General features: G+C 43.4%; 1 protein-coding gene across 2 annotated transcripts in view; it reads left to right on the forward strand.

Annotated features, from left to right (window-relative positions):
- LOC114589252 (connector enhancer of kinase suppressor of ras 2-like) overlaps nt 1-26,514 on the forward strand; it is a 219,538-nt gene that overhangs the window by 96,758 nt on the left and 96,266 nt on the right. For both annotated transcript variants that reach the window (XM_028715480.2, XM_028715481.2), the window contains exons 9-13: nt 49-195; nt 6,671-6,804; nt 9,201-9,412; nt 20,905-20,991; nt 22,229-22,482. In XM_028715480.2, the coding sequence (XP_028571313.2) occupies nt 49-195; nt 6,671-6,804; nt 9,201-9,412; nt 20,905-20,991; nt 22,229-22,482 (834 nt within the window). The remainder of the gene's footprint in view (nt 1-48; nt 196-6,670; nt 6,805-9,200; nt 9,413-20,904; nt 20,992-22,228; nt 22,483-26,514) is intronic.

The following is a 26,514-nucleotide window of genomic DNA, read 5'->3' on the forward strand; positions in this document are numbered from 1 at the left end:
AAAGAAAAAAAAAACCTTTCAAAATTCCATTATGGGATTTTTCTCCAGGTTGGCTGGCAGTTAAAGAACCTGGTAAATGCATTGCGTGAAGACCCGAACGGAGTGATCTTAACCTTGAAGAAACGGCCTCAGAACACCCTGGTTTCTGCTCCTGCTCTTCTGAAGAATGTGAGGTGGAAGCCTCTTGCCCTGCAGGTAAGGCAAACGTGGTGTTGCATTTCTGTCTGGCAAACACAGTTTAATGAAGGGCCAAATCACTATAGAGTCCTCTCTTCTTTCTGGTAGGGGGGAGAGAACATTGATGCCTTCAACAGGCCCAGTTAACAATTGCACACATAGCAGCAATGGCTCGACATATGTAGCCTTCTGGGTTTGGGGGACAGTAGTGAAGGGTGCCTGCTGGAACTGGTAGGGCGAAAGACAGAAAGGACAACAGAATATGGAGCTAGGGCCAACTAATTCTGGCTTTGGCGCCCATCTATAATATCAGTGGATGGGTGAGACTTTCTTCTTATATCAAATGGCTTACCTAAACAGCCACCAACATGATTTTTAACAGTGCAGTCCTACAAATCTCTACTCATACGTAAACTGCACTGAGTGCAGTGGGATTTACTCTCAGGGAAGTGTGTGTAGGATTGCAGTCCTGGTGTATCTGAAAGTGGAACTTCTTGGCTCCCATCCTCGGCAGCCGCTATGCTCTCCCAGCTCAGCAGTGACCTGCAAATTGAGAGCAATGCATTTTCTGAGAATTGTTCCTTTGAGAGGAGAGGACATAAATCTAATGACTTCCCCTTCATATCTTTTTATTATTACCGGGATTCCAAATGGAGGGAGAGCACAATTACAACCACCACATTTTCTGCTCACTGCCCTCAGCCAAAGCGCTACTCATTCATTGGGATCTCTTGGGCAAAGTCAATACTATCAGGCCAAATCACTCTCTGTTTCCATCATATCACCGCTATTCACTCTCCACATCCACCCCTCCCGCTGCTGCCTTTTTCCCATCTACACTTTTCAAGAAGAAATTTAAAAATCCCTTTTGGATTTCACAGCCTGCTTGCTTTCATGATTTTGTTCCAGAGGATTATGAGTTTGAAGACAAGTATTATTCGTTTCCCAGTATGAAAACAATTGAAGCTATCATGAGTTATTGTTGGCCTGGTGTTGTTTTTTTCCTCGCCTGCTGGGGTTGCTGGAGCTTTCTGCGTGATTTGGAACAGGCAGCTCAGAGTAATCCAGCCCAATACATTTTGCTGCCTTAAGGCAGGCAAGATGGTGCCTCCCTATCCCATATACAGAAGCCAACTTTGCTGGCTGTTGGATCTTGCTTCAGCCCAGGCAACGGAGCAGAGTCCACCTTTGCACCCAAGAGCAGCAGAGGAGATTAGCCTATTAGGGCAAAAGGGGCACTGCCCCACCAACCTCAGAACTGATTCTTCCAAGTCCAGCTTTCTTCCTATCTACAAAAAGTTCAGGGGTTGGTACTGGCTGTCTTCATCCTCCTCCTTAGTCTCAGCTTTGCCCTTTTAGAACTGAGCAGGGAAGAGGATGGGGTCAAAGCCAGAGTTTGTTGGCACTGTTGTTATCACTGGTTCCAACTACTGTTGGCCTCTCTGCTTTTCACCCTACCAGTCCCAATGGGCACCATTGGAGGGCAAGCATGCAGTCCAAAACATCACTGCTTCTTCCAACCCCACAGTAGTTTCCTAATAGTAGGGCTGGCCCTGATGGTATACAAAAACCCTGGCTTGAAAAGGGCCAGAACACATGGAATGCGAAATGCATGAGCATGTTCAAAAGTCCAAAACTTTGTAGATTTTCACAGTAAACAAAAATCACCTCCTCCTTTCTTTTTACTGGAAAGCTTCAACATGGTTTACATACATAGAACAAACATGGTTGTGGTTTTTTGTTTGTATGTGAACTGCTTAGAGATTTGCATTATGTTCTTAAAAAAAAAGAAAGAAGGAACCATGTGCTTGACATTCCTGTCTGAGCTCTTTTTGCTCACTGGAACAAAAATCACCTTTAAAATAAATGGTTGTATCCAGTGTTAAAGGTAAAGGGACCCCTGACCATTAGGTCCAGTCATGGCCGACTCTGGGGTTGCGGCACTCATCTCACTTTATTGGCCGAGGGAGCTGGCGTACAGCTTCCGGGTCATGTGGCCAGCATGACTAAGCCGCTTCTGGTGAACCAGAGCAGCACACAGAAACGCTGTTTACCTTCCCGCCAGAGCGGTACCTATTTATCTACTTGCACTTTTGACATGCTTTCGAACTGCTAGGTTGGCAGGAGCAGGGACCGAGCAACAGGAGCTCACCCCATCACAGGGATTCGAACCGCCGACCTTCTGATCAGCAAGTCCTAGGCCCTGTGGTTTACCCCACAGCGCCACCCACGTCCCTGTCCAGTGGTATCCAGTGTTAGCCATCCTTAAATTAGACCCTTTGAAGTTACTGGGCATGATTAATTTAGGCCCATTAATTTCAGTGGGTGTACTCTTGAGTAAAACTCAGTTTGCAACAACCCAGAATTTCTGGGTGGTGGCAGAGCAAGAGCCCTCCTTTCTGTTGCCCTGTGGTTAAGGATCTGGAAAGGAGTAAAACACACGCACACTTTCATTGCACTGAAAGTGGTTGCTGCATAGTGAAAATGTATTGTGCTATGCTCTCTGTTGAATGACTGATGCTTCCATTGTCATCACAGTTGTAATAGCTGAATGAGTGAGTGAGAGTTTATTTAGGAGATTTCTCAAAAGTAGGGAATATTTTCTCCTTAAATGACGTGCTTTGTCACTCATCGTCAATTTTTCTTTTGCATTTCAATGCGGTATGTGTTATATACCAGCCACATGGGACTGATTTAAAGCAGCAACATTGGAGGCATCTCCAGCCAATGAGTGCTGCCCAATTTTTGTGCTTTTTAGGAGACAGGATTGCTTGACATCTCTGCTTGACAAGAAGGGGAAGGTAGGTGGAGCAACACATGTAAGCTTCACCTTTGCACAGTAGGCTAGTTTCTACACAAACTCACAAACGACTCTCTGTCCTCCATCTATGCAAGTAAGAGGTGTTATCTGTTTCAAGGACATATTCTAGCCATGCAAAAACACTAAAAGGGGGTTTGAAGCAGGTAAAGGGTGTGACCTGGGAAGAAGGTGGGTGGCTGAACAGAGGACATGGCCTGGGGACAGTCCCAAGGGCCAAATGAAAAAGCTTGGAGGGGTGCATTTGGACCTTGTCCCTGTCAGGAGGAAAGGTGGGACATAAATTTAATGAATAATTTAATTAATTCATAATTAGTGATTGTGGTGAATATTAGTCGATTGCATTATGCTTGTTGTAAAGATAAAGGTACCCCTGACCATTACGTCCAGTCGTGGACGACTCTGGGGTTGCGGCGCTCATCTCGCTCTGTAAGCCGAGGGAGCCGGCGTTTGTCCACAGACAGTTTTTCCAGGTCATGCGGCCAGCATGACTAAGCTGCTTCTGGCGAACCAGAGCAGCGCACGGAAACACCGTTTACCTTCCTGCTGGAGCAGTACCTATTCATCTACTTGCACTTGACGTGCTTTTGAACTGCTAGGTGGGCAGGAGCAGGGACCGAGCAACGGGAGCTCACCCCATTCCGGGGTTTCAAACCGCCGAACTTCTGATCGGCAGGCCCTAGGCTCAGTGGTTTAGACCACAGCGCCACCCATGCTTGTTGTTGTAGTCAGTAGGAAAATTCAGATATGAAACCATCATTAGATGCTTTGTTCAATCAGCAGTGATGCTGCCTGTATGTATGAACTGGCCCTCAGTATCTGTGTAACAAAAGCCACTGAAGCAAAGCCCCTGAAAGATCTCTCTTGGCCCCATCTCAGCATTTCCCATCAACCGTTTGGCTTTGCCACAACATTCCGCGAATCAGCAGAAGGACGTTATCCTGTGACACTGTTTTATTCCGCTGTTGCCAGCTTTTAATTAGAACACATGGCAGTCGTGCCAGCCTTGCTGCGTTCTCCCCCAGTGGGCCTTGCCATATGTGAGTGGTCTGCTTTCTTATCAGAACCCATGTGGGTGTTTGAGATGGCCTCATTTCCTTACTGTTACTGTTCAGAGTCCCCCTCCCCGCCAACTACTTGCAGCACTGCTAAATACTCATTCATTCCTCAGCTTTATGAATATTTATGGTTGAGAGCTGTTGATTACTTCATTGACTTACTGCACAGCATTGTAGCATCAACACTGACTAACCTAGGGCTTAAATTAATTTTTTTGCAAAGTATAAAAGCAACATATTTCAAATGCAAGTGGTATCTGAATACACATATTGGCAGGAATGTATTTATGAATTAGACATGCTGTATTGGAGCTTTGTGGCTGTTTACCAGTTCCTCTGAAATACTCGAGAACAGTGTCAGGCTCACTGAAGCATCGAATCTGTGCTGACTAACCTCAAGGGCTGTTAGATGCCCAGGAAATGGTCCAAGACTGAGGCCTGACCTGCTGTATTGATAGTAGGGATGGATGGATCTGTCAATTTTAGTGTCTCTCCATTTCTTACTTTTTCACTGTTAATTTCAGTTCCTCACATTTCAACAGCAATTTGGAATTATTATTCTTAATTCAGCATTTTAGTGTGAATTTCTCCTAAACACATTTTTGAATGCAGTTTTGACTCATGGCTTGTCAACACTTCTGCTTGTTCTATGCCTGGAAAGTATGTGGGCAAGTTTTCCACTTGCCCATATTTTTTAGGCACGGGTCCTGCCTTTCCCCCACCACTTTCTCCCATAATACATATTTGTATAAAATTTTCATATATGGATTTATATGTCTAGGTGCCTCTGAGAAATTAAGACAGTGAGTAGTTGGAGTCTCATCAGTACTGCACTTTGCACTGAAACCCAGCTGCCCTATAAGCAAAGTTTAAGGAACAGGAAATGGGCAACAGGTCTGGGGCCCATCACAAAAGACTCAGGGCCTGTGGTCCCTGGGACAGCCCTTAACAATACCCCTTCCTTTTCCTCATGGGAGGAAACTGGATGGGTAGTGGGAAAACTGGATAGTGACGAACAGCCAAGTAAGAACTTGTGACCTGCCTTGGGAAATTAATTTTCTCAGGGTTTCCAACACAAAAATATTGCTGTTCCCTTAAGAAGGCTGACAGTTGCCGTTTTTCTCATCCCTGTTCAAGCCATAAGGTGAAAAGGAGAAATGAAAGCTAGCTAATTATGAACTGATCTCAAACTTGTGCTCTACTTGTAATTAGCCTGGAAGTTCTGAGTCATGTGCATTTTTACTTTGCATTGACAAAATATATACCTCTTCTGAAATGTTTTGGATTTTATTCTGACCTAAAAATGATGTATTTAAGTTGATCTAACAGGCAAGAGGGTGGTAACCAAACAGAACTCAAGAGGCTAAAAACATTAGAAAATATTTATTTTGTACGTATAAAAGGAATTTCTTTTCCTTCCTTCCTTCCTTCCTTCCTTCCTTCCTTCCTTCCTTCCTTCCTTCCTTCCTTCCCTCCCTCTCATTATTTCTTCTCTTCTTCCTCTCTTCCTCTAACTTTCTCCTCTTTTCTCTCTTTTCCTTTCCCCCCTTTTTGTGTTTTGTGCTTTTATCTAGATTAGTGTTTTACTTTTGACAAAAAAATATACTTGGTATTAATTTCTGTAAACCTTTTTGCTAAATTCCAATAAAATCTGTTTCTTAAAAAATAAAATATTTATTTTGAAGGCAGCAGCAGAAAGCAAGTGAACACATAACAGCTTATGTGAGATACGAATGTAATGACATCAAAGAGAAATCAGCACATTATACATGTATGAATCTTGGGGAAGGGAGAAATATGGAACAGCATATGCAAAAAAAAAAAAAAGATTATAAGGGGGAGATTAAAGGAAAAAAAATAAGGGGGAGATAGGGCATGTCATGATAAACTATAAAATGCTTCTCCTACACCTCCCCCACCCCCTTTTGTTTTTTTATGAGGTTTTAATTAAAAAGTTGATAATAAAAGTATAAAAACACATAATAAAAATAATATTTTTAAACATTTTAAAGATCACATTTTATAGGTGCCATGACACACTTCAGGGCACGTTGGGTCTTTTACGTTCTATCCTGTTAAATCCCCACTGCTTTTCCATAACTCCTGTGGTTAGTTGAAGCCCCCTTGCCGTCAGGGGGCAAGGTCAAGAACCGGTGCAGGGGCATCTGTGCTCAGGGTCAAAATGCAATAGGTAAGTCGTTGTTTGATTTGATTTGCTCCTTGAGATTCCATAATGGGAGATGACCTGGATTGAATCTTGAACGTTAATCCATGTTACCAGCGATTTACTACCATCAGTAAGGTGTTATTTTTTTAAAAAAATTAAAAAGCATGGGAGATTATTGTGGTGGGGTGGAAAGAGAAAGAGTGGCCTTTGCTATTGTGCCATCTTCTTGGAGCTTCCAATGCTTCTACTAAATAGAGTAATTTCTGCAAATATCTCTTTTGGGGAGAAATTCTTGTTGCAGCCAATTTAGGAGAGAGATTCCAATAAGTTGCTGGTTCCTGCTGGGGCAGTGAATATTCCAGTTTTGTTGCATTGGCAAAAAAGAATAAAAAAGGGTAGAACTGGCTAGAGTATTCATTGTGTGCTCTCTCTCTCTTTCTCTCTCCCCAGCCTGTTATTCCTACCAGCCCAACTAGCAGTTGCACAACACCAACCAGCACAATGGGCATGGGCTCAAAAATGGACAGCTCGACTCTCCAAGATGTTTTCATCCTCTCCCCTATGTCAGGACTCTATGGCCCCAGGTATCCCTTGCCCTTCGACTGGTTTTGCATCCTGGCTTTGCATAGCCGTAATTTCAGGCTAGAGAACAGAAAGAGTCTCTCTTTCTATCAGGCTTTCTCCCTTGCAAGTGCACTCGTGCGCACACGTAGAGCCATTAATTCAAATGCAAAAAAAAAAAAAAAAAAGGTCACAGCAATTCGTGCATTGGAGCAGAGAATACTCTTACCCTGTCACTCTCCTGTGCATGGTAGAGAATGAGAAAACCCTGCGCTCCTGTCCTGTCTCTGATGCCACTGAACATTCAAATGCGGGCATAACTAAGGCATGCATGTTTAAAATCAGTGGGCATATGTCCAGACCACACAATCAATATCCCACATGGAATCTGCAATTCGACCCCACGATATGGATGCATGCATATCTGCCCAATTTCAGGGAGTGCATTCCTCCAGATGTAGTTGGACTCTGGCTCCCATGCATCCCAGCCAGCATGACCAGTGGTTGGGGTTGATAGGAGCTGGTAATATCTGGAGAGCCACGGGTTCCACACTCATGTTTGAATGTGAATCCAAATGTACGAGTCTACTAGCATTGGCCATAAGACAGTGTGCTTGATGGGAGGCAAGTGAAGGGGCCTTCCCACTCCCTGATACATGTAAGGAGAGAACAGATAAGTGTATCATCCAATCTGTCTTAGGACAGAGAAGGCTTGCTATCATGTGAAGGGATAGTGTGGCTTAATGGTTTGAGTGTTAGACCAGGACCATCCTGTGTGCATGCAAATTTAAAAGGGGAAACCCTTAAAACGAGGGAAGGGCTGTAGCTTGGTATGCAGAGCAGATGCTTTAGCACTGAGCATCCCAGGTTCAATCTCTGTAGTGCTGAGGAATGATCCTGCATGGAAACCTGGAAACCTGCAGCTATAACAAAGGCGGCATTTTTTCATCTCCGCCAGGCTAAGCAGTTGGCTCCTTACCTCCCTCGCCCTGACCTAGCCACTGTGATCCACGCGACGGTCACCTCCAGACTGGATTATTGTAACTCGCTCTACGTGGGGCTGCCCTTGAGACTGACCCAGAAACTCCAGCGGGTGCAGAATGCCGCAGCGAGACTCCTTACGGGGTCCTCGATGCGAGATCACATTCACCCGGTGCTATACCAGCTGCACTGGCTCCCGGTGGAGTACAGGATCAGGTTTAAGGTGCTGGTTTTAACCTTCAAAGCCCTATACGGCCTAGGACCCTCGTACCTACGGGACCGCCTCTCCTGGTATGCCCCACAGAGGAACTTACGGTCTTCAAATAAAAACATCTTGAAGGTCCCAGGCCACAGAGAGGTTAGGCTGGCCTCAACTAGAGCCAGAGCTTTTTCGGCTGCGGCTCCAACCTGGTGGAACGCCCTGTCGCAAGAGACAAGGGCCCTGCAGGACTTGACATCTTTTCGCAGGGCCTGTAAGACAGAGCTGTTCCACCAGGCCTTTGGTCAGGGTGCAGCCTGACTCCCTCCTTTGGCAATCTCTACAAAGCTTTAGTCTATGGTTGCCATCAATTTGTATTTTAATTAATTTTTAGAATGTATTTATAATGTTGTACTGTTTTAGTGTTGTTAGCCGCCCTGAGCCCGGCTTCGGCTGGGGAGGGCGGGATATAAATAAAATTTATTATTATTATTATTATTATTATTATTATTATTTCATAGAATCATAGAATTGTAGAGTTAGAAGGGACCGCAAGGCTCATTGAATCTAACCCCCTGCAATGCAGGAGTCTTTCACCTAACGTGGGGCTTGAAGCCACCAGCCTGAGATTAAGAGTCTCATGTTCTACGAACTGCGGTGTTGTACACAACACTGAACTAGATGGCTCAGTTAAAGGCAGCTTTCTGTGCTCCTAAAAATCTTTACAGAAATCCTAAGTAAGTAAGTAAGTAAGTAAGTAAATGAATAAATAAATAAATAAATATACTTCCAATGCTTTCAGGGGTCTGCAAGCACTGCCCCTGCCCTCTCAATCCCAGCCCTTATTTTTTAAGCAAAATCCAAAATACAGCATCAAGCCAACCGCAGCCTGGAGCAGCTAACCCACAGGACTCCCTACCCACCACTGGATGTCTCAAAAGCACTTGCACAGAAAAGTCATTGCTTCCCCTAAGTAGAAATGATCAGACTTGTATTTTCAAGCACCAGTCATTGACTTTGCACCCCTCTTTGTTGATTATTTTAGGACTAAATAGGAGACCAATGAGAGCCCCACATGTGCTTTCTGGGGCAGAGCAGGATACGATCTATAATAATAGTGCAGCAATATATGGCATGCTTATTCTTTGTACTGGATGGGAAAGCATAGGTTATCTCTCTGCAGCTTTTCATTACTGATGCTCCTCCGATTTGCTGTTTTGCTCATTTCTTCCCCTACAGAGATGATCTTGGAATGGTGTCTTGTGATGATGTCAGCAAGTATGGCGGTGGAAAGTCTGGGATGAAGGGTTCTGAGTCTCCCAGCTACTTTTTGGAGCACGAAAGTGGGAAGTATTACACGTTAATCGAAGGCGAGGGCCACCCAGTAAGCTCTGAATATGAAAGAGGGAGAGCGACGGGGGTGCGACGAAGAGAAAAGACACCCACACATGGTACACTTTCCTTTTGTTTTCTTGTTGTTATTTCATACAATGGTAGGCCACTCCACAGCCTAAGTTCACCTGGGAAACTGTGGCCTTATTCTGAATGGTCATGATGGAAAATGGTGGTTTCCTAAGGGTGACCCACACCCCAAATCTGGGTTTCAGCACACAGCCATGACATCTGGTTACTGGGCAATACTGCCCAGAGAAGGTTTGTCCATTAGGGCAAATGGGTCACTGCCCCACCAACCACAGCCTGTCCTCAGCCAGCCCCTACAACCAGTCCAGTCCAGAGGATGGCACTGCCTATCACCTTCCTCCTTCTCCTCCTCCTCCTCCTCAGTCGCAGTGCAGCCTTTCAAAACTCAGCAAGGAGAAGGATGGGGGTAAATCCAGAATGAGTCAGCTTTGCTTGGCTCTGGCTCTGGTGCTACCCATGGTTAGACTCCCTGCCCAGTGGTCACCGGCCACCACTGATAATGACCAAATAGGTGGCCAAATAACCTGGCCTGGTATAAGGCACCATCCTAAGCTCTCCAATAGCTTTGCGCAAGTGATGAGCCCTTAGATGTTTCACTAATATCATGATTCCAGTTGTGGGAATCTCTTCCATTTGAGAAGAGGATGAGGAATGGGAGAGGATAGCCATTGTTTCCTTTTCAGACACAGGTGTCCAACTTGTGCAAGCATTAATAAACATTGCTTATATGATTGCAAAGAGGTTTGCTCTCCCTGTTTCACTTGGACAGGTTCTGAAGCTGATTGGTAATCGATTGCCAAGAAGTGCTGGCCTGGAAACTCATTAGCTTTTGCTCCCAGTCTTTACTTTTTGCATGGCTGTCGAAAGAAATGACAATAAATCGGATTCTGAGAGATGGATGTCTTGTTGACGCACCAGGTGACCTGTTGGAACTTGTACAGTGCACAGAACAGTTTCTGTTCCAGTGCTGTAGTGGCTCCCTTGCAATGATTCGTTTAAGTAGCTCAAACTCAAGGGGGGCACATCTATCAATGCCTGTCAGGTATGATAGCTAAATGCAGCCTCAGTGTTTAAATGCAGCATACTGCTGAGAGGTAAGGAGGGAATGGGCATCTCTATCATGTCTTGCATATCAGTTTCCCAATGGCATCTGTCTGACTTCAGCTGGGATCAAATCAGTCCTTAGTTTGAGCTCAAGTCCGCAGCTCATTGTCTGACCACATGGCTTTGCATGAAAAAGGTCCTAGATTCAATTTTGGTATCTCCACGTAGGAGTGGAAAAAAGCTGCGGTCTGAAATCCTGTACAGCACCTGCCAATGGGTGTAGTAAACAATACTGAAACAGGTGGACCAATGGTCAGAGTTAATGTAAGGCACCGCCATAAGTCTGCATTATACTGAGTCACACCATCTAGTTTAGAATTACCAATCACCAGATGTGGTTGGACTACAACTCCCATCAGCATTGCCAATGGTCAGGGATGGTGGACACTGTAGTCCAAAACATCTGGAGCGTGCCACGTTGGAGAAGACTGCTCTATAACATCAAGTCTCCCAATTAGTCAGCATGGCATAGGGTACAGTGTGTTGATATTGGAATGGGGACACCCAGGATCAAATCCCTATTCTGCTATAAAACATATTGAATGAACCTGGGCTAGTTGCTCTCACTCAGCCTAGCCTACCTCCATTAGGGTATCAGTGAGGGGAAATCTTACATACATTTCCCCTGAGCTCCATGCAGGAACAACAGGCTTGAAATATGATGAATAAGTAAAAAAAGAAGACAAGGAAACAGAAATATGTCTCTCTATGCCCCTGAGTAGAACATCTGTGGTTTCTCCTTTGGCAGATGTTTAAAAGGACTTGTAACTAGGTCATGTCCAAAGTGGTGTTTTAAAAGTCAGGTGCAAAGGAAATGAAAGTCCTCTAAAGCAACACCATGAGAGGTTCTGCTGGGAAAGAAGACATATTAGCCAGGAAGCTGGATGCAGAGATTGCAGTGAAGAGTGGATATCTGTCACATAGTGTAGAATAGCTTCTTCTTTCTTACTTTTGAAAAACAGTTCTTTGAAATTTGAACTGTCTTTTCTCTGCATCCTTTGAAATGAGAATTTCCAAAATGTTGGTTGCTCCCAAAAGGATTAGACATGACAGTCATTTCTAGAATTTATAGCACGGATTCTGGTAGCTGTTTTAAGGCTTCCCCTTGCCCCCCGGCAATCTCCCTGGTCTAACACATTAAATAGATAGCTCCATAGGCATCATAAGTATGAAGATTGAGTTTTGAGATTTGATGCATTTGATACATTTTAGTGAGATGGATGCATTCATAAAAATCTTGTGGACTATCGACTTATGTTTTCTTGATTCCTTTTAGCGTGCAAACATATCTTTCCATGGCTCCTTCAAAGCTTCTGCAAAACACAGAGGAACTGCGTGGAGTACTATGCAACCCTAAAGATGAACAAATTGATTGATTTATAAGCTCTTGGGGTGGAGGGGAAGAGGCCATGGCATCAGTTTAAGTCGCAACAAATGTAATACTTTTCAAAGTGACACAAAATCTCATGTTGGTTAGCAAAACAAGGGATGGGGAATCTGTTAGTTCGTTCCTCAGTTCTGTTACTCATTTTTTCCAATCTTAAGTTCAGCTCTTCACATTTCCACATCAGTTTGTGATTTTAAAGAAGATATTAAAAAGTCCTCATGAAAATGCATCAGAATTTTTGTGCAAATTTATCCTAGTATGCACATTTTGTATTCAGTTTTGCCTACTGATGTGAATTTTTGTATCTTATTTTCACTAATATGTGCATTTTTGTTCACATTCATTGTGAATCTTGAAAGATGGTTGTGCTTCAGTTCACACATTCTTTCTGAAAGTGCAGATGAACTTGGCCCACCTTTATATGCAACCTGAACTGATTTTCTGCCCCATCCTTAGCTGCAATGCATTCTCATAGTTACCCATCGAGAACCACGTTGCTCTGTTAGAGAATAGTAACAACAGCAAGTGCAATACTTTTCTTAGGACTGATTAACTACATCAAAAAGTGGTGACCAAATTGTTGAATTCTCCAGAACGCTTCTGAAGGCTGAAGGCTTAATGAAACAAACAACAACAACAAAACAAACAGAAAGAGGATTGTTGAGAGGAAGGATATCGCTGACAACATGAAAAGCTCCTACCATCTTAAGATGGAAAGGAGGAGGTTTTGTGCATATGTGGAAACACATAGAAGTTATCACATACCTAGGTATTAGGGAGAAATTTGATTCAGTTTGCATTTTAATGAGAACCTACCTAATTTGCTCTTCCCAAAACAATATGCAGATCAAAATACAGTCACACTTTTTCCTAATTTTGTCATGCAATTCTCCAAGCAAAAAATGTACATAAAACTGCATATGTTAGGGAAATGTGTTTATTGTTGAAAATAACATACAACAATGCAAACATACAAAAACAATGCAATACAATGCAATATACAAAACATTTGGGGGAAGTGCTTGCAGATCCAATGCTCTGGTTGCTGCTGTATTCCAGGGTCACGGCCACAACTTAGGAGGAGCCCTTGAAGCACAGAGTTGGGTTTGGAACAGCTGAGGAGGTGTAAAAGATAAGGAATTAAGAGTCTGGCTGCTGGGAATCCTAACTGGAGGGAAATATGAATCCGTAAAGGAGTTTTATTACATGTGGGTGATTTTCTCTCCTTATTGTGTACAAATCAGCACTTGGCTGAGGTGTGTTATTCGATTGACACTGGAGAGCAGAACTTAAGTAGGACTTAATACAACTACCATCTTCATTCTCGGCTTTTTCCCTGAGCCACAAAAATCTCGTTGGCATTTTGCCTTAATAGTAGGATCAAAGCGAAGATGGAATGGCTTTGCCTTTAAAAAAAAAGAAAGTGAGCCAGTAAGGTGGATTTGGCTTGCTTTCATAAAGTCTGAGTGAACAATGACTTCTAGCTAAGACACCAGCTACATTATACTAGAGCTGGGTTCCAGTAGCGTTTGGATTTTCTTCTGATCTTCACATTTGGTCTGCGGCATCTCTTTGAAGGAAAATATATTAGCGGATAAAAGCTGCTTTCTTAAAAATTGCAGGGTCATTTCACCTATAACATTAATGCAATGTGTTTCTGCTGCAGCCCAACCACATCGTTTTAATAATGTTTCATAGGCACCTGCATGCCCGAAAACTTTTGGTAAACAACATGCAGTCATTGCTTGAGCTTCCATAACAGCATAGAGTGTTCATGGATGTTCTAATGGCAATAGGATGTTGTGTAAGTGAATAAGTTTCAGCAGGGAATTAGGTCAGGATGAAATCTTCACATAGACCTTGGGAAATAGGAGCTGTGACCTACTGGCAGGGAAGATTTGGAGAGTGGACATCTCTAGGGTCTGAAGGCCAAGGAGGAAGGGTCATGACAGTCAATTTCACATTGGTTTGGATACCATATCTTTAAGCACCAGGCAAAAACATTCATCTTCTCTCAGGCCATTGGCTAATTAAACAATTTATAGCATTTTAAATGCAGGGTGGGGGTGGTTTGTTTGTTACTATGATGTGCATTTTTTTGTGTTTTTATATTGTAAACCACCTCTGGTCCTGGATGAAGGGCAGTATAGAAATTTTATTATTATTATTATTATTATTATTATTATTATTATTATTATTATCACCATCATCATCATCATCATCATTATTCCCTGCACATTTGGCTGGGTTGCCCCAGCCACTCGATGGCTTCCAACAATAATAATAATAATAATAATAATAATAATAATAATAATAATAATAATAATAATACATTAATAGTAACAATCTGATCCAATATAAAAGTCACAATAAGTTTAAAATAAACAACTAATATCAAATAAACCAATATTCAATAATCCATTAGAATCCAATAGTAAACAGTAAAATTAAACATCAGCAAATAATAATTAAACAGTTTACACTTATCAATTACAATAAAGAATTACTAATCTACAATCAGTAAATATAACAGCAAATCACAATGCATAAAATACCACAAAGCATACAAAACAATGTGAAAGGATCAAATTAAGAAACAAGGACACACAACTTATAAAATTAATTTTCAGAAATATCCCTGAACTCCTTTCTTCCCAGCTGCTTTTGCTGATCTCAAAGTCATGGTCTGGAAAAGGCTCCCAAAGAGGCTGGAGGGTTAGGCAAGGAAGGTGGAAAAGCCAATGCTTGCAGAAAATCTCTCTCAGATGGAGCCATTCCCATTTTGAACAATTTTGTTGTTGTTTAGTCATTTAGTCATGTCCGACTCTTCGTGACCCTGTGGACCAGAGCACGCCAGGCACTCCTGTCTTCCACTGCCTCCAACAGTTTGGTCAAACTCATGTTGGTAGCTTCGAGAACACTGCCCAACCATCTCACCCTCTGTCGTCCCCTTCTCCTTGTGCCCTCCATCTTTCCCAGCATCAGTGTCTTCTCCAGGGAGTCTTCTCTTCTCAGGAGGTGGCCAAAGTATTGGAGCCTCAGCTTCACGATCTGTCCTTCCAGTGAGCACTCAGGGCTGATTTCATTCAGAATGGATAGGTTTGATTTTCTTGCAGTCCATGGGACTCTCAAGAACTCCAGCAGCATAATTCAAAAGCATCAATTCTTTGGCGATCAGCCTTCTTTATGGTCCAGTTCTCACCTCCTCCTCCTCCTCCTCCTCCTCCCCTGTCCATCTGGCTGGGTTTCCCCAGTGCTGGGTCCATAACTTCTCAAGTGGGAACCAGTGTAGTGTAATGGTTAGAATGAGGGACTAGGTTGTTGGAAACCAGGGTTCAAATCCCTACTCAACCAAGAAGCTCACTGCATGTCCTTGATGCAGTTATTATATCTCAGGCTCACTGGACGGTTGGTGTGAGGATAAAATTGAGAAAGGGAGTACCACATATGTCTCCTTGGGGTCCTTGAAGGAAAGGTGGGATATAATTATAATTAGCAGTAGTAGGACCCTTTCCATAATAATAATAATAATAATAATAATAATAATAATAATAATAATAATAATAATACCAACAAATTTTGCCCAAATTTTGGAGCAGAGAAAAACTGCCTCCCATTTTCAGATTTCAGGGTTGGGGCAAAATTTACAGAAGCTACCATATTTTTTGCCCCACAATGCCACTCAGAGTGAAACAATGTCAAGCTGTAGCATCATCGGAGGTATTTTGAGGAAATAAACAAAGCAGCCATAAGCCTAGGAAGAGCCTAGAAGAACAAAGGTGAGCTTTACAGCCCCATTTTTGAAAATTGCTACATCCCTGAAATGAGATGGATTCGCCCCAAAGCTGCAAACAAAGTGTCTGTTTGTTCAGTCCCAATTTTAACCCTTGACCCTGAGTGTTTTTACGCCCATCTTGAACACTTTAGGCATAGCTGTTGGGCTATGGGAACATGGGGTGACCTAGGCCCACAAGGGAGAAAGGTGCAGAGCTGTGTTTTATGTTATGCCAAATTAAGAGTTTCTCTCCTGTCATTCTAAAATATTGTGCCATACAAAGGTGCTTTGCAGACAGGTAGCTCAGAGCAGGAGAGAGAGTGATTGAGAGAGAGAGAGAGGTTGCTGTAAACAACCTGCAGTCTCCTGGGATGCAGATGGGGTAACTTGAGACAATAACAAAGCAAAGGTGGTTGGAGAAGAAAGGAAAAGGAAGTATGTAATTGATGAAATATTGCTTTGTAGGAAACAGCCTATTGCAGATGATGTCATTCTTTGAACTGATATTTCTATTTCATTTGTTTATTTTGGCAGATCCATGATCCAATCCTCCCCGCTCCCCTCCCAACTTGATTTTTTAATTCAGTAACAAAAGTGCTAGCAAAAGTATAGATCAAGTGGGAGGCTATTTCAGGTATAGACAAATTGCATTGGCGGCGCTGTGGGTTAAACCACAGAGCCTAGGACTTGCCGATCAGAAGGTCGGCGGTTTGAATCCCTGCGACGGGGTGAGCGCCCGTTGCTCGGTCCCAGCTCCTGCCAACCTAGCAGTTCGAAAGCACGTCAAAGTGCAAGTAGATAAATAGGAACCGCTCCGGCGGGAAGGTAAATGGCATTTCCGTGTGCTGCTCTGGTTCGCTAGAAGCAGCTTAGTCATGCTGGGCACATGACCCAGAAGCTGTACGCCGGCTCCCTTGGCCAGTAAAGTGAGATGAGCGCTGCAACCCCAGACTCGGTCACGACTGGACCTAATGGTCAGGGGTTCCTTTTTTAGAGCTAGTGGAGAAAGTTGCTAATGAGCAGGTGCATGTTTGGGGTTGTGTCCAACTAAGCTCAGCTCAGAATAGACCCAAAGGAATGAATGAACAGGTTATGCCCATTGATTCCAGAGAGTATGATTTACATTGGACATCAACCCTAGTCTCTCTCTTTCAGTTGATTTATGCATCCATCTTCATAAGTGCACTCCAAAGAGCTAAAGGTCCATCCTGTACATCATCCTACTTCTTCCTAGGGATGGCTGGTCACTTCAGTTTCTATGCACCCCAGTGCAAACTGACCTGATCTGCACCTCCAGAACTAATCCGTTGATTGGGATGTAAACAAGGCAGGACTGAATTATGAGTGAACACAGGCAAAATGTGGATCGACCATAAATAAACTGATCCATCCCTGTCTCCCATGTTCTTCTAGCAAGAACATAAGAAGGCAGGAACATAAGAAGTTGTCTCATGTTGTGTCAGACCTCTGGTTCATCTAACTTAGTACTGTCTACACTGACTGGCAGCATCTCTCTCAGCCCTACCTGGAGATGCCAGGGATTGAACCTGGGACCATCTGCGTGCAAAGCTGAGCTAGGACACTTCCCCAGGAAGGCAACAGCCCTCTGCCCTGGTGTGTCACTGCCGACAATTAGTATTCCATGACATACTGCTTCTGAACCTGGAAGTCCTATTTAGCTATTTGTGGCTAATAGTTGCTGGTAGATCTCTCCAGCACTTCTCGTCCTTCTCTCAAGCAAAGTTGCCTTTGCAAAGGGGTGTGGGGAACCAGTGATAAGGTGGGCTCAATGGGTGTGTAGTAGTGGGCGGGGCAGCAGATGTGATTCTAGTAGGCTATGGTCCAGCCATGCACAACAAGACGTTTCTACACTTGCATTTCTCCATCCAAGCAAGAGGCATCATTACAGTTCAAGGATACATTCCCATCAGGCAAAAGAACTGGATAATGTGAAGTAAGACCAGTGAGGGGTGTGGCCTGAGAAGGAGGCTTAGCTTTGGGAGAGTCCCAAGGGCCAGAAAGAGAAGACCAGGGGCCACATTTAGCACATGCGCCAGAGTTTCCCAGTCCTGCTCTTGAGCATAGGTTTTCTCCTCACCTACAAGAGTAGGTTTGCTTAAGTAGCAAGGAAATTTGGTTGAACTCCCCATATTTGCTTTGTGTTTTAGGGTTCTGAGGAAAAAAACCTATTTAGAATGACTCAAACTTTTCCCTAGACACCTCTTAGAAAGCTCAGAAAACCTGAATCTATTACGAGCCAGGGAGCACTCATCTGTCACTATCACCAGGTTGAACACATCAAATAACAATTCTGAAAATTCTGCTCTTGTGAAAATTTTGCGTGTGCCTTGTAAACAATAGTTCTGGGCATGTGATACCACAGTTCAGGAACAAAGATTATCTGCTAAGATAACGGGGATTTTTAACATATACGGTATGAAGGGCATACACATTTCTCTTTAAAATGTTTGCAGGAAGCAGGTGGGAGAGGGTTTGGTATTTGAAAAGGGAAAGCTGATATGTTGATCTTTTGGAACAAATGAAGCACAGCTATATGCAGGTAGGTAGGACCATAAAAAGCTGTCCTATATTGAGTCAGAGCATTGGTCCATCTAACTGAGTATGGTCTGCACAGATTGGCAGTGGGCTTGCCAGGGTTTCAACCAGGAGTCTTTCCCTGGCCCTTGAAGATGCTGAAGGCTGAAGCTAAGACCTTCTGCATTCAACTATTGAGCTATGGTCTAGCTCCAAGTACACAAACCACATTGTACATTTAGTGATATGAAGATTCTGGAATGCAGATGGTATGCTTCTGAGTCTTGTGCTTCCCCCATCTCCCCCCCCTCCGGCTGCCGCCGCCTCTCTGTTCTAATATATAACTGATTATTGCAAAGTTCATAGTAATAAGGCAACAAGATAAATAAAAACCTAATTGCTTTCATCATATTCTGCAAGATTGTAATCGGGGAGTGGGGTGCAACCTGGCCTCTTCAAAGCATGTAATGACATTCTGAATTAATGGCATCTCATTTAGCAGGCGGAAGAATCGGTGAATATGTGTCACAAATCAGTAAACAGCAAGCTTCATTTATCCATCTGTGTAGCTGCGCATTGAATCCTTGTTGGTGTGTATGTGTGTGTTGCTTTCTCCTTATACACACACACAGAGAGAGAGAGAGAGAGGGAGAGAGAGAGAGAGGGAGAGAGAGAGAGAGAGCGTGCAAAATTGAGGAAATGAGCTATTGGAGTGGAAGAAAAGAGAAAAGAAATTCTTGATTTTGTTCAGTATTTTTTTTTCTCCAGCTCTGGGTTTATTTTGGGAGCTGGAAGATTGGTCAATGTCTAATGTTTCAGAAAATAACCCGAGTGTCTCAAGCGAACAAGCCACAAAACCAGAGCCAGACTGACATTTGCTAAGGTGGTGTGTGTGTGTGTGTGTGTGTGTGTGTGTGTGTAAAAGTCGGCTGTGTGTTTCAGATGAGAGTTGACTCATGAACTGGAGGGTGGTTTTTATGTGTTGATGATAATGTGCACTGACAATGTCAGAAATATGATCCCACATAGCCAGTTTTACAGAACTGCTTCTCCCTTAATGCTGCCACTTCTCCAGCTTCCCTTTGCTTTCTCAGTTGAGAATTAAAATTGTTGAAATACACAGCCAGTGTGATGACAGGGCACACTTGAAAAATTTGTATGAATAAAACATTGGTTTTAGATCTATGTTTCAAATCAACTTAGATATAGTCTTGGAGATCATTCTACAGCATCCAGCATCACAATGGAGGAGAGTCCATGATTCTTCAGAGAACGGTTGGCCTGTTTCTTAACCCAATGGTTAGGCATAGGACAGAATAGGACAAGTATAATTGGCCACTGTGAAACGTGCATTGGTGACCTCGTTGTTAGACTATTGTAATGTGAGGCTTCCGTTGCAGCTAATCTGGAGGCTGAACGATATCCTGTCGCTTACTTACAGAGTTCTCAATAACTCTGGACCAGGTTACCCAAAAGACTGTCTATCCCTCCACTGCCCAGTAACAGCATTAAGTTCGAGAAATGGAACCTGGTTAGTTTTGCAACAGAGCTTGATGGTTATCAGCTCATGGTAATACAAGGGTGGGCTTTTCCACTGTTACCACCAAAATTGTGGAATGCTCCGCTTGATTAAATACAGGAGTCCCCACTGGATATTGGCATTCCATCAATCTCCTTGCTTGAATACCATGTTTTGATTGCTGTTTTAACTGTTGTGGTTATTTATTATTTATTTTAACTATGGGTGTTTTAATGTAGTCATTTTACTACGCATTTTAATTGCAGGTTACTGTATTTTTATAATTTGTTTTATCGTTTTTTCTGCCTTTGGTTTTTATTTTTCTGTGAGCTGCCTTGGGCTTTCTTCTTGAAATTAAAGGAGGACAAATAATAATAATAATAATAGTAATAATAATAATAATAATAGTAACAACAACAACAACAGGGGTTTTTTAGTTCAAAAATTAAAATAATAACACATGACGTGAATGAAACTGAATTGAGATTCAGCCAAAAGTCAGCTTTTATCACCCCTGACAAGCACTATTTTGCTCTACATGTTGCTTTAAGGAACGCAGGAACAAGCAAAACAGAGATAATATAGGATATGCCCCTTTAAACAGTCGTGCCCTCCCCAAGAATCCAGGGAGCTGTAGTTAGTTAAGGGTACCAAGACTTGTTAGGAGACACCCTTGTTCCCTTCAGAACGCACCAATTCCCAGAGTTCCCTGAGAAAGATTGACTGTTAAAGCATCCTGTTTTAAAGTAGTGCAATACTGCTTTAAATGATATTGAAGATTGGGCCATATTCTCATTCTAAAGCAAGAATAGAGAACCTGCGGCCCTCCAGTTGTTGTTGAACTACCACTGCTGCTATTTCTGAACACTGGCTGTGCTGACTGGGGCTGATGGGAGATGGAGTGCAACACCACTTGGAAGGCCACAGATTCACCATATTTGTCCTACAGAGGAAGCGAGAACTTATTTTTCCCTGCAGGCCTTGCCTTCTGAATAGGGGAGCGAACAGGCGAACCACTGGCTACTTGCTATTTTACAATTCCATTACATTCCAGAGACTAGAACCAGGTACCGTCAACTGCGTCAAATTGCTAAGATTTTCCTGCCAACTCCACATGCACGGTGCCTTTCTAGTGCTAACTAATTCTTCTTTTAATGAATTCCAGAATGTTGATTGGCTTCCCTTTGCACTTTTCCCCCAGGTGATCTGAGGCCAGTTTCTATGCCTACAGAATACAGCTGGATAGGAGAATCAAAAGAGCCAAATATGTTCAAGAGGGGTAGCCGAGGTGAGTGTATGCACAAGTGCAAGCACTTGAAATGTGGATTTTCAGGACCCAACCTATTGCTGTGACTGTTATTTGTTTAAACCGTTCTTGATTCTGAATGTTACAGTGCCGAAACCCACCATGGGCCATGCTGGTAAAGAGCAGGAAATTCTGTTACAACTACAAAAAACATTATTCTGGGGTTTGTGTATACACACATAAGCACACATGCATACCCTCTAACATGTTACAACGAAAAACTGGGTTGCCATCTTCCGGGGCCACACTCCCATGTGAGTCACACGACTTGCAAGAGATCACAGCTCTGAAAAAGTGCAAGATTTATAGGGGCAAGACCGCAGTGCAAAATTGCACGAGATCACAGTGCCCAGAATGGCCACTGTGCACTTACAGAAAAAAATGGGATGCCCTGGTTTTTCTGGGACAGTTTAGGGGTATGCACATGGTTACGGGTTTATATATATGACCTTTGCTAATCTAGCTCATTTGCTTCCTTCAAAGGTCCTTAGACATTTCACCCAAGCAAGAGCCTCTAAATCAGGGTTGGGAAACCTGTGACACACCAGACATTGTTGGACTAGAACTGCCATCATCCCTGATCATTGACCATGCTGCTGGGAACTGATGGGGCCCGCTGTTAGCAACATCTGGAGGGCCACAGATTATCTGCTCCTGCTCTAAATTGACCTCAGAATTTCACTTCTGTTCAAACTATGCAGTGATTCTGCTTTGTAGACTTTTTGGACGTGGTTTCGGAGGACCCGTGTAATAAATGCAAGAACAAAGAGACAATGTCTCCGTTTATTTCCCCAGGGAAAAGGACAAAAGGAATGTGCATTTTGTAGTTATCATGCCATACAGAGCTGTGGTTTGTTGTGCCAAAGAACAGTAATTTTAAAAGGATTGTTTTTGTTTCTGGGAAAGAAGGCTCTTTGGATCAATAGACTGGGAAGAGCTGATAGAATAGCTGTGTTTCGTTTCCTCTTTGTGTGTGTGTTTGTGCATCTTAAAAAAACATTCAGGTCTAAAAATGACATGCAGTTGTGCGAACCATTGTGGCTTGTGGGTTCCCCTGAAAATGTCACGTTAAAGGCATCAAGAAAGAAGCTGCTTGGGGCTTCTCTTTATGTATCCCCACCCCATTCCTGGTCACAAAAGTTTCCATCAGCATTGAACCGAAGCTTGCTACCTTCTTTAGCTTGTTCTTCCTTGTTTTTTCTCCTTCACCCCATAACAGACTCTGAGAATTCACTTCTGCGATACCTGAGTGATGACAAAATATTGGTGATCCAGGAAGAGCCATTGACTCAGAAGGACAACAAGCGGGATACGGGTCGCAGGTCAAGGAAAAAGGGCAAGAACAGTGGCAGCCCCAACTATCCCATAAGCCCATCCATGTTGACCTCTTCTATAAATGTACGGCTTGAATCCGGACAGCAAGATGCCTTGAATTTCTCCTTAGCTGAGAGCAACACTGTCCCACTTTATCACGTAAGATTCCTTAACGTACATTTGATTTTTGTGGATTGGTTTGTGCCAATGAGATGGGATGAGCCAAGAAGATGGACCTGAGATGACTATATATATGTATATGTATATGTATGTGTATATGTATATGTATATATGTCTATACATATGTATATATACCCTTTCGGCTTGTCACATCTTCCTGAGGAGAAAGTTCCACAAATGTGGTACCACCACCAAGGCATCCATGTTCCTCATATTTACCAATTGAATATTTGCTAATGATGAGCCAGAGAGTGAGGCCTGTGATGCTCATCTTAAGGCTCAAGACAGATTCATGTGGTAGCCCACTGGGGGCCTTATAAACTGTCATGTTTGCATCCCACCCTTTCTCTGATGAGCTCAGCTCAGCATATATGGAGCTATCTCTTCGCATTTTATCCTCCAGAGGGGTCTATGAGATTGGTTAGGCTGAGGTTGCATCAGTTTGTTTTTTAAAAGGTGCTGAGAATTGTAGCTATGTGAGAGGTCAACTACATGTTCCAGGGTTCTTTGGGGAAAGTCGTGTGCTTTAAATGTGGGTGTGACCTGCATCACAGTGACCAAACCTTTGGCCCTCCCTCCTTCCAAGATGACTCTGCACCTGCTCATGCCAGAGCACCATTTAAAAACACACAACATAATTATTTTCTAGATCTTGGTAGCTTAAGGTTTCCTGCACAGCTGTGTGTTTTCTGCCTTACTATATTAACTCGGCTGTTGTTTAAAGTCTCAAACCAGGCAGGATGTTACCTGAGGAAGGAGTGCTGTTTTATTGTCTCTGAAATGAGACACTGGCTCTTACTAGAGTATTTTTAGAAAACAGTGACAATCTCTAACAAAGGCTGGAGTTTCCTTCGCCCTTGCTTGCTCTGTGATAATCTTTCTGGGTCAGAAAAGACTCAGAGGGGGAGGGGGAATAGATTTATACAAATGCATTGCGGGAAGAGGACCCAGTCAATCCATCATGGCAATGAGGCAATCATGTCACTGGAAGAGCGACAGGGAAATCATAACGCTGGCTTCAAGCTCATCATTGCAATTTACAAGTTTGATTTAACTGCTCCAAAGGTGTCACAAATCTTCGAAGCCTCTGTGTCGGGTTTATATAGCAGCGATCTTGTTGGTAGAAGGGTTAGTACCTTTTGGTGAGCCTTGTGATAATGAACTAGCATACTGTGTCAGAAAGTGAGAAAGCATGGATTGAAAAGAAGCTTGTAACTTATTCCAGGCTTCAGTGTTCTGTTGTGCTATTATCAGGGCTGGAGTCAGATGCAGGGCATCAATAAAGGAAGCAGATCTATGTGGTCAGTGCACTGTTTACTCAAAGAAACGAACATACAACTCAGCCTAGTGGTCTCATCAACACTTCCTATGGAGCTATTGCCATGACTGAAGGTCTCTGCTTTCTGCCCTCTCTAAGTTTCCTCCTCTCCCAGATGTTTCCTAAGCAATCTCAAACTGCACCTGCACACCTCTGGCCTCTGTTCTGCTCTTATTACTCTGCAAGTTCTCAGAGACCAGGGTGAGGGGAGTTTGTCACAGCAGGAGAGGAAGACTCCTGGAATTCTTTTGCAGTCCCTTGACCCTCCTCCTCTGCTTCAGCCTGAACTGCTCCCTGTCACAGGCTCTTCCTGCTCACTAAACCATGTTGCATCCAGAAGCTCCTCCCAATCTTCTGCCTCTGACCTCTTCTCAGTGTTCCCCCACCAATCCCCTGGCTCTGAGCGTTCTTCTGGGGGTTCCCTGGCGGGTGCCTCCCACCACTCTTCTTTGCCCAGCCAGTTCATGACAGATATTGTACATTGACTCCAGAAGAGAGGTGTAGATAAATTTCAGTACCTCCTGTGGATTTCCCATATGGTTCCTGTTCAAAACTGGCCACCTTCCTTCTTTTAAAGCTACTAGGTAAATTTATAGCATTCTCCTGAAGATGACTTAAGGCATATTCTCACAACCTTTGGGCATGTGGCAAGCAGGGGAAGAGAGCTTGAGCTGCCCATGCATGCTGACTCCTAACCATCATGTCTGGGATTCCACTTGGATGTGCCACTGCTGGAAGCCCTCTTGGTAGTTCTTCCGCCCACAGATGTGTGAGGAATGTTGGCCTAGGAGAGAGATCTTTCTCTGTGGCAGCCACTGACTTGTGGAATTCCCTGCTGACAAAGGTGTGCATCTTGGTTATGCAGCTTTTGTCATGTGCTGGAGACACACCATCTCTACCCTCAATGTAGATCCCAGACATGGTGCGTTGTGTGGAGGCCACATTAGAATCCTGAGCCCTCTTTGCAGATATAAACAGCTGAGCCAACCACAGCCAGAGACTCTTAGCTTTTTCTATGAGAATAAGGCAATTTAACCAACCCCTGGGCAGAGGTTTCAGAGTCTCCATAGCAAAATTCCTAGTGCATTTTGTGTGTGTGTGTGTTACTTTGGCTTATATTTCTTCCCCTAAAAAAACCACCTGCACTCAACTATCTCCACCTGCTTCACCAAAATTTCCGTTTACGTCCCTTGAAGCGCTTCCACTGAATGTGTTCTGTGCATGTGAATTTCTGACAGCACACACACAAACTCCTGAAGCTACTCAAAATGATAACCCCTGAGACATAATTAAGCTGTTATGCGCCAGAATTCAGCTTTGTTATACTTCATTAGTCCCAGTAAACAAAAGGCATTTAGTTTTAAGACCACAATATCTACGTGCATGAATATGCAACAGAAAATGATGGTTCCTATTTTCCTTCTTTACTTTCTACTGCAGTGTGCAGCTACACTATCACACTTGTCACATTTCATTTTGTCTTTTGCCTCACATCTAGCCATCACAGCGTGGGTAACCATCCCTGGGTGCTTACCAGGAATGATGGGAGCTGTAGTCCCAACAACATCCGGAGGGCCACACCCCTCCTTTCCCCAGAATTGCAGGCACTTGGTTGGTTGGCTTCTTCCTCTGATACTGGGTTCATACAGCAGGAGCCTCTCGTGATGCTCCAAAGTATAGTTGGAATATAATCAAATCTTCTAATGCTCCCACACATAAAATACTCCATAAGTAAATGTCAACAGTGTTGCTGGATCAAGTGAAGCATCAGTCTGTTCCACCATCCTGTTTCACACAGTGGTCAGAAGGATTATTCTGGGAAGCCCATGATGGGAGTAGGAAAGCAATGACACTCACGTCTACCAACAGAGAGACATATCCAGTAAAATACCCCTGTATAGTAGAGACTGATTCATTAGGCCAAGTTTGCCCTGCCAACTTAGTTTGCCCCTAGCCAGCCAGCCAACCTCCCTGCCTACCTCCTTTTAACAACCAGTCTACAGAATGGCACTGGTTGTCAGCATCTTCCTTAGTCTATTTCACCATTTTAGAATTCAGCAGGGAAGATGGAAAACCAGAGTTAGTTGTTGGTTCTCCCTATCATAGTCTCTAGCTTCTCCGGCCATTTGTTCTAGCTCCCCTTCCTTCTGGCCTTTCTGCTTTCTGCCCTACCAGTCCCCAGCGCGCACCAACTTTCACTGTAGTTAACTTTCTTCTTAAGAGACTGTGGTGTCTCTCACAGTCTGTTTTCCTCCCTTTGGATAACTTTCTCATATGGTTATGGATTGAAGATCTAATCCTTGGTGGTTCCTCTTGCCTGAAACGATTATAATTAGGCTGGTCAGGCACAAAAGATGGCAGTGTTTCTGCACCTTTAGTAGCTGTATGGTGTAGGTTGTAGAAGAGGAAATTTCAGATGCAGCAGATGACTATTGTCCTATTGGCAATGCTGAAGTAAGATTGAACTGCCAGGCCATTTTGCTAAATATGGAATGGGATGGAACCTCTTGTCTGCCTTAGGCAGGGATATCTGAGAATTCAGAATGAAACAGAAATGGAGTGGAAATTGCCAGTGCTTATTTGTCCTGTTTCCAGGATAAAAAAAAAAAAATCAATCCCATGAATACAATTGGTATTCCCCATTGTTGTTGCCTTCAGTCTGCAAACAATATGTAATTGATTATGTCTTCCAC

Source organism: Podarcis muralis, chromosome Z, assembly GCF_964188315.1.
Source record: "Podarcis muralis chromosome Z, rPodMur119.hap1.1, whole genome shotgun sequence".
In the NCBI taxonomy this organism is placed as follows: domain Eukaryota; kingdom Metazoa; phylum Chordata; class Lepidosauria; order Squamata; family Lacertidae; genus Podarcis; species Podarcis muralis.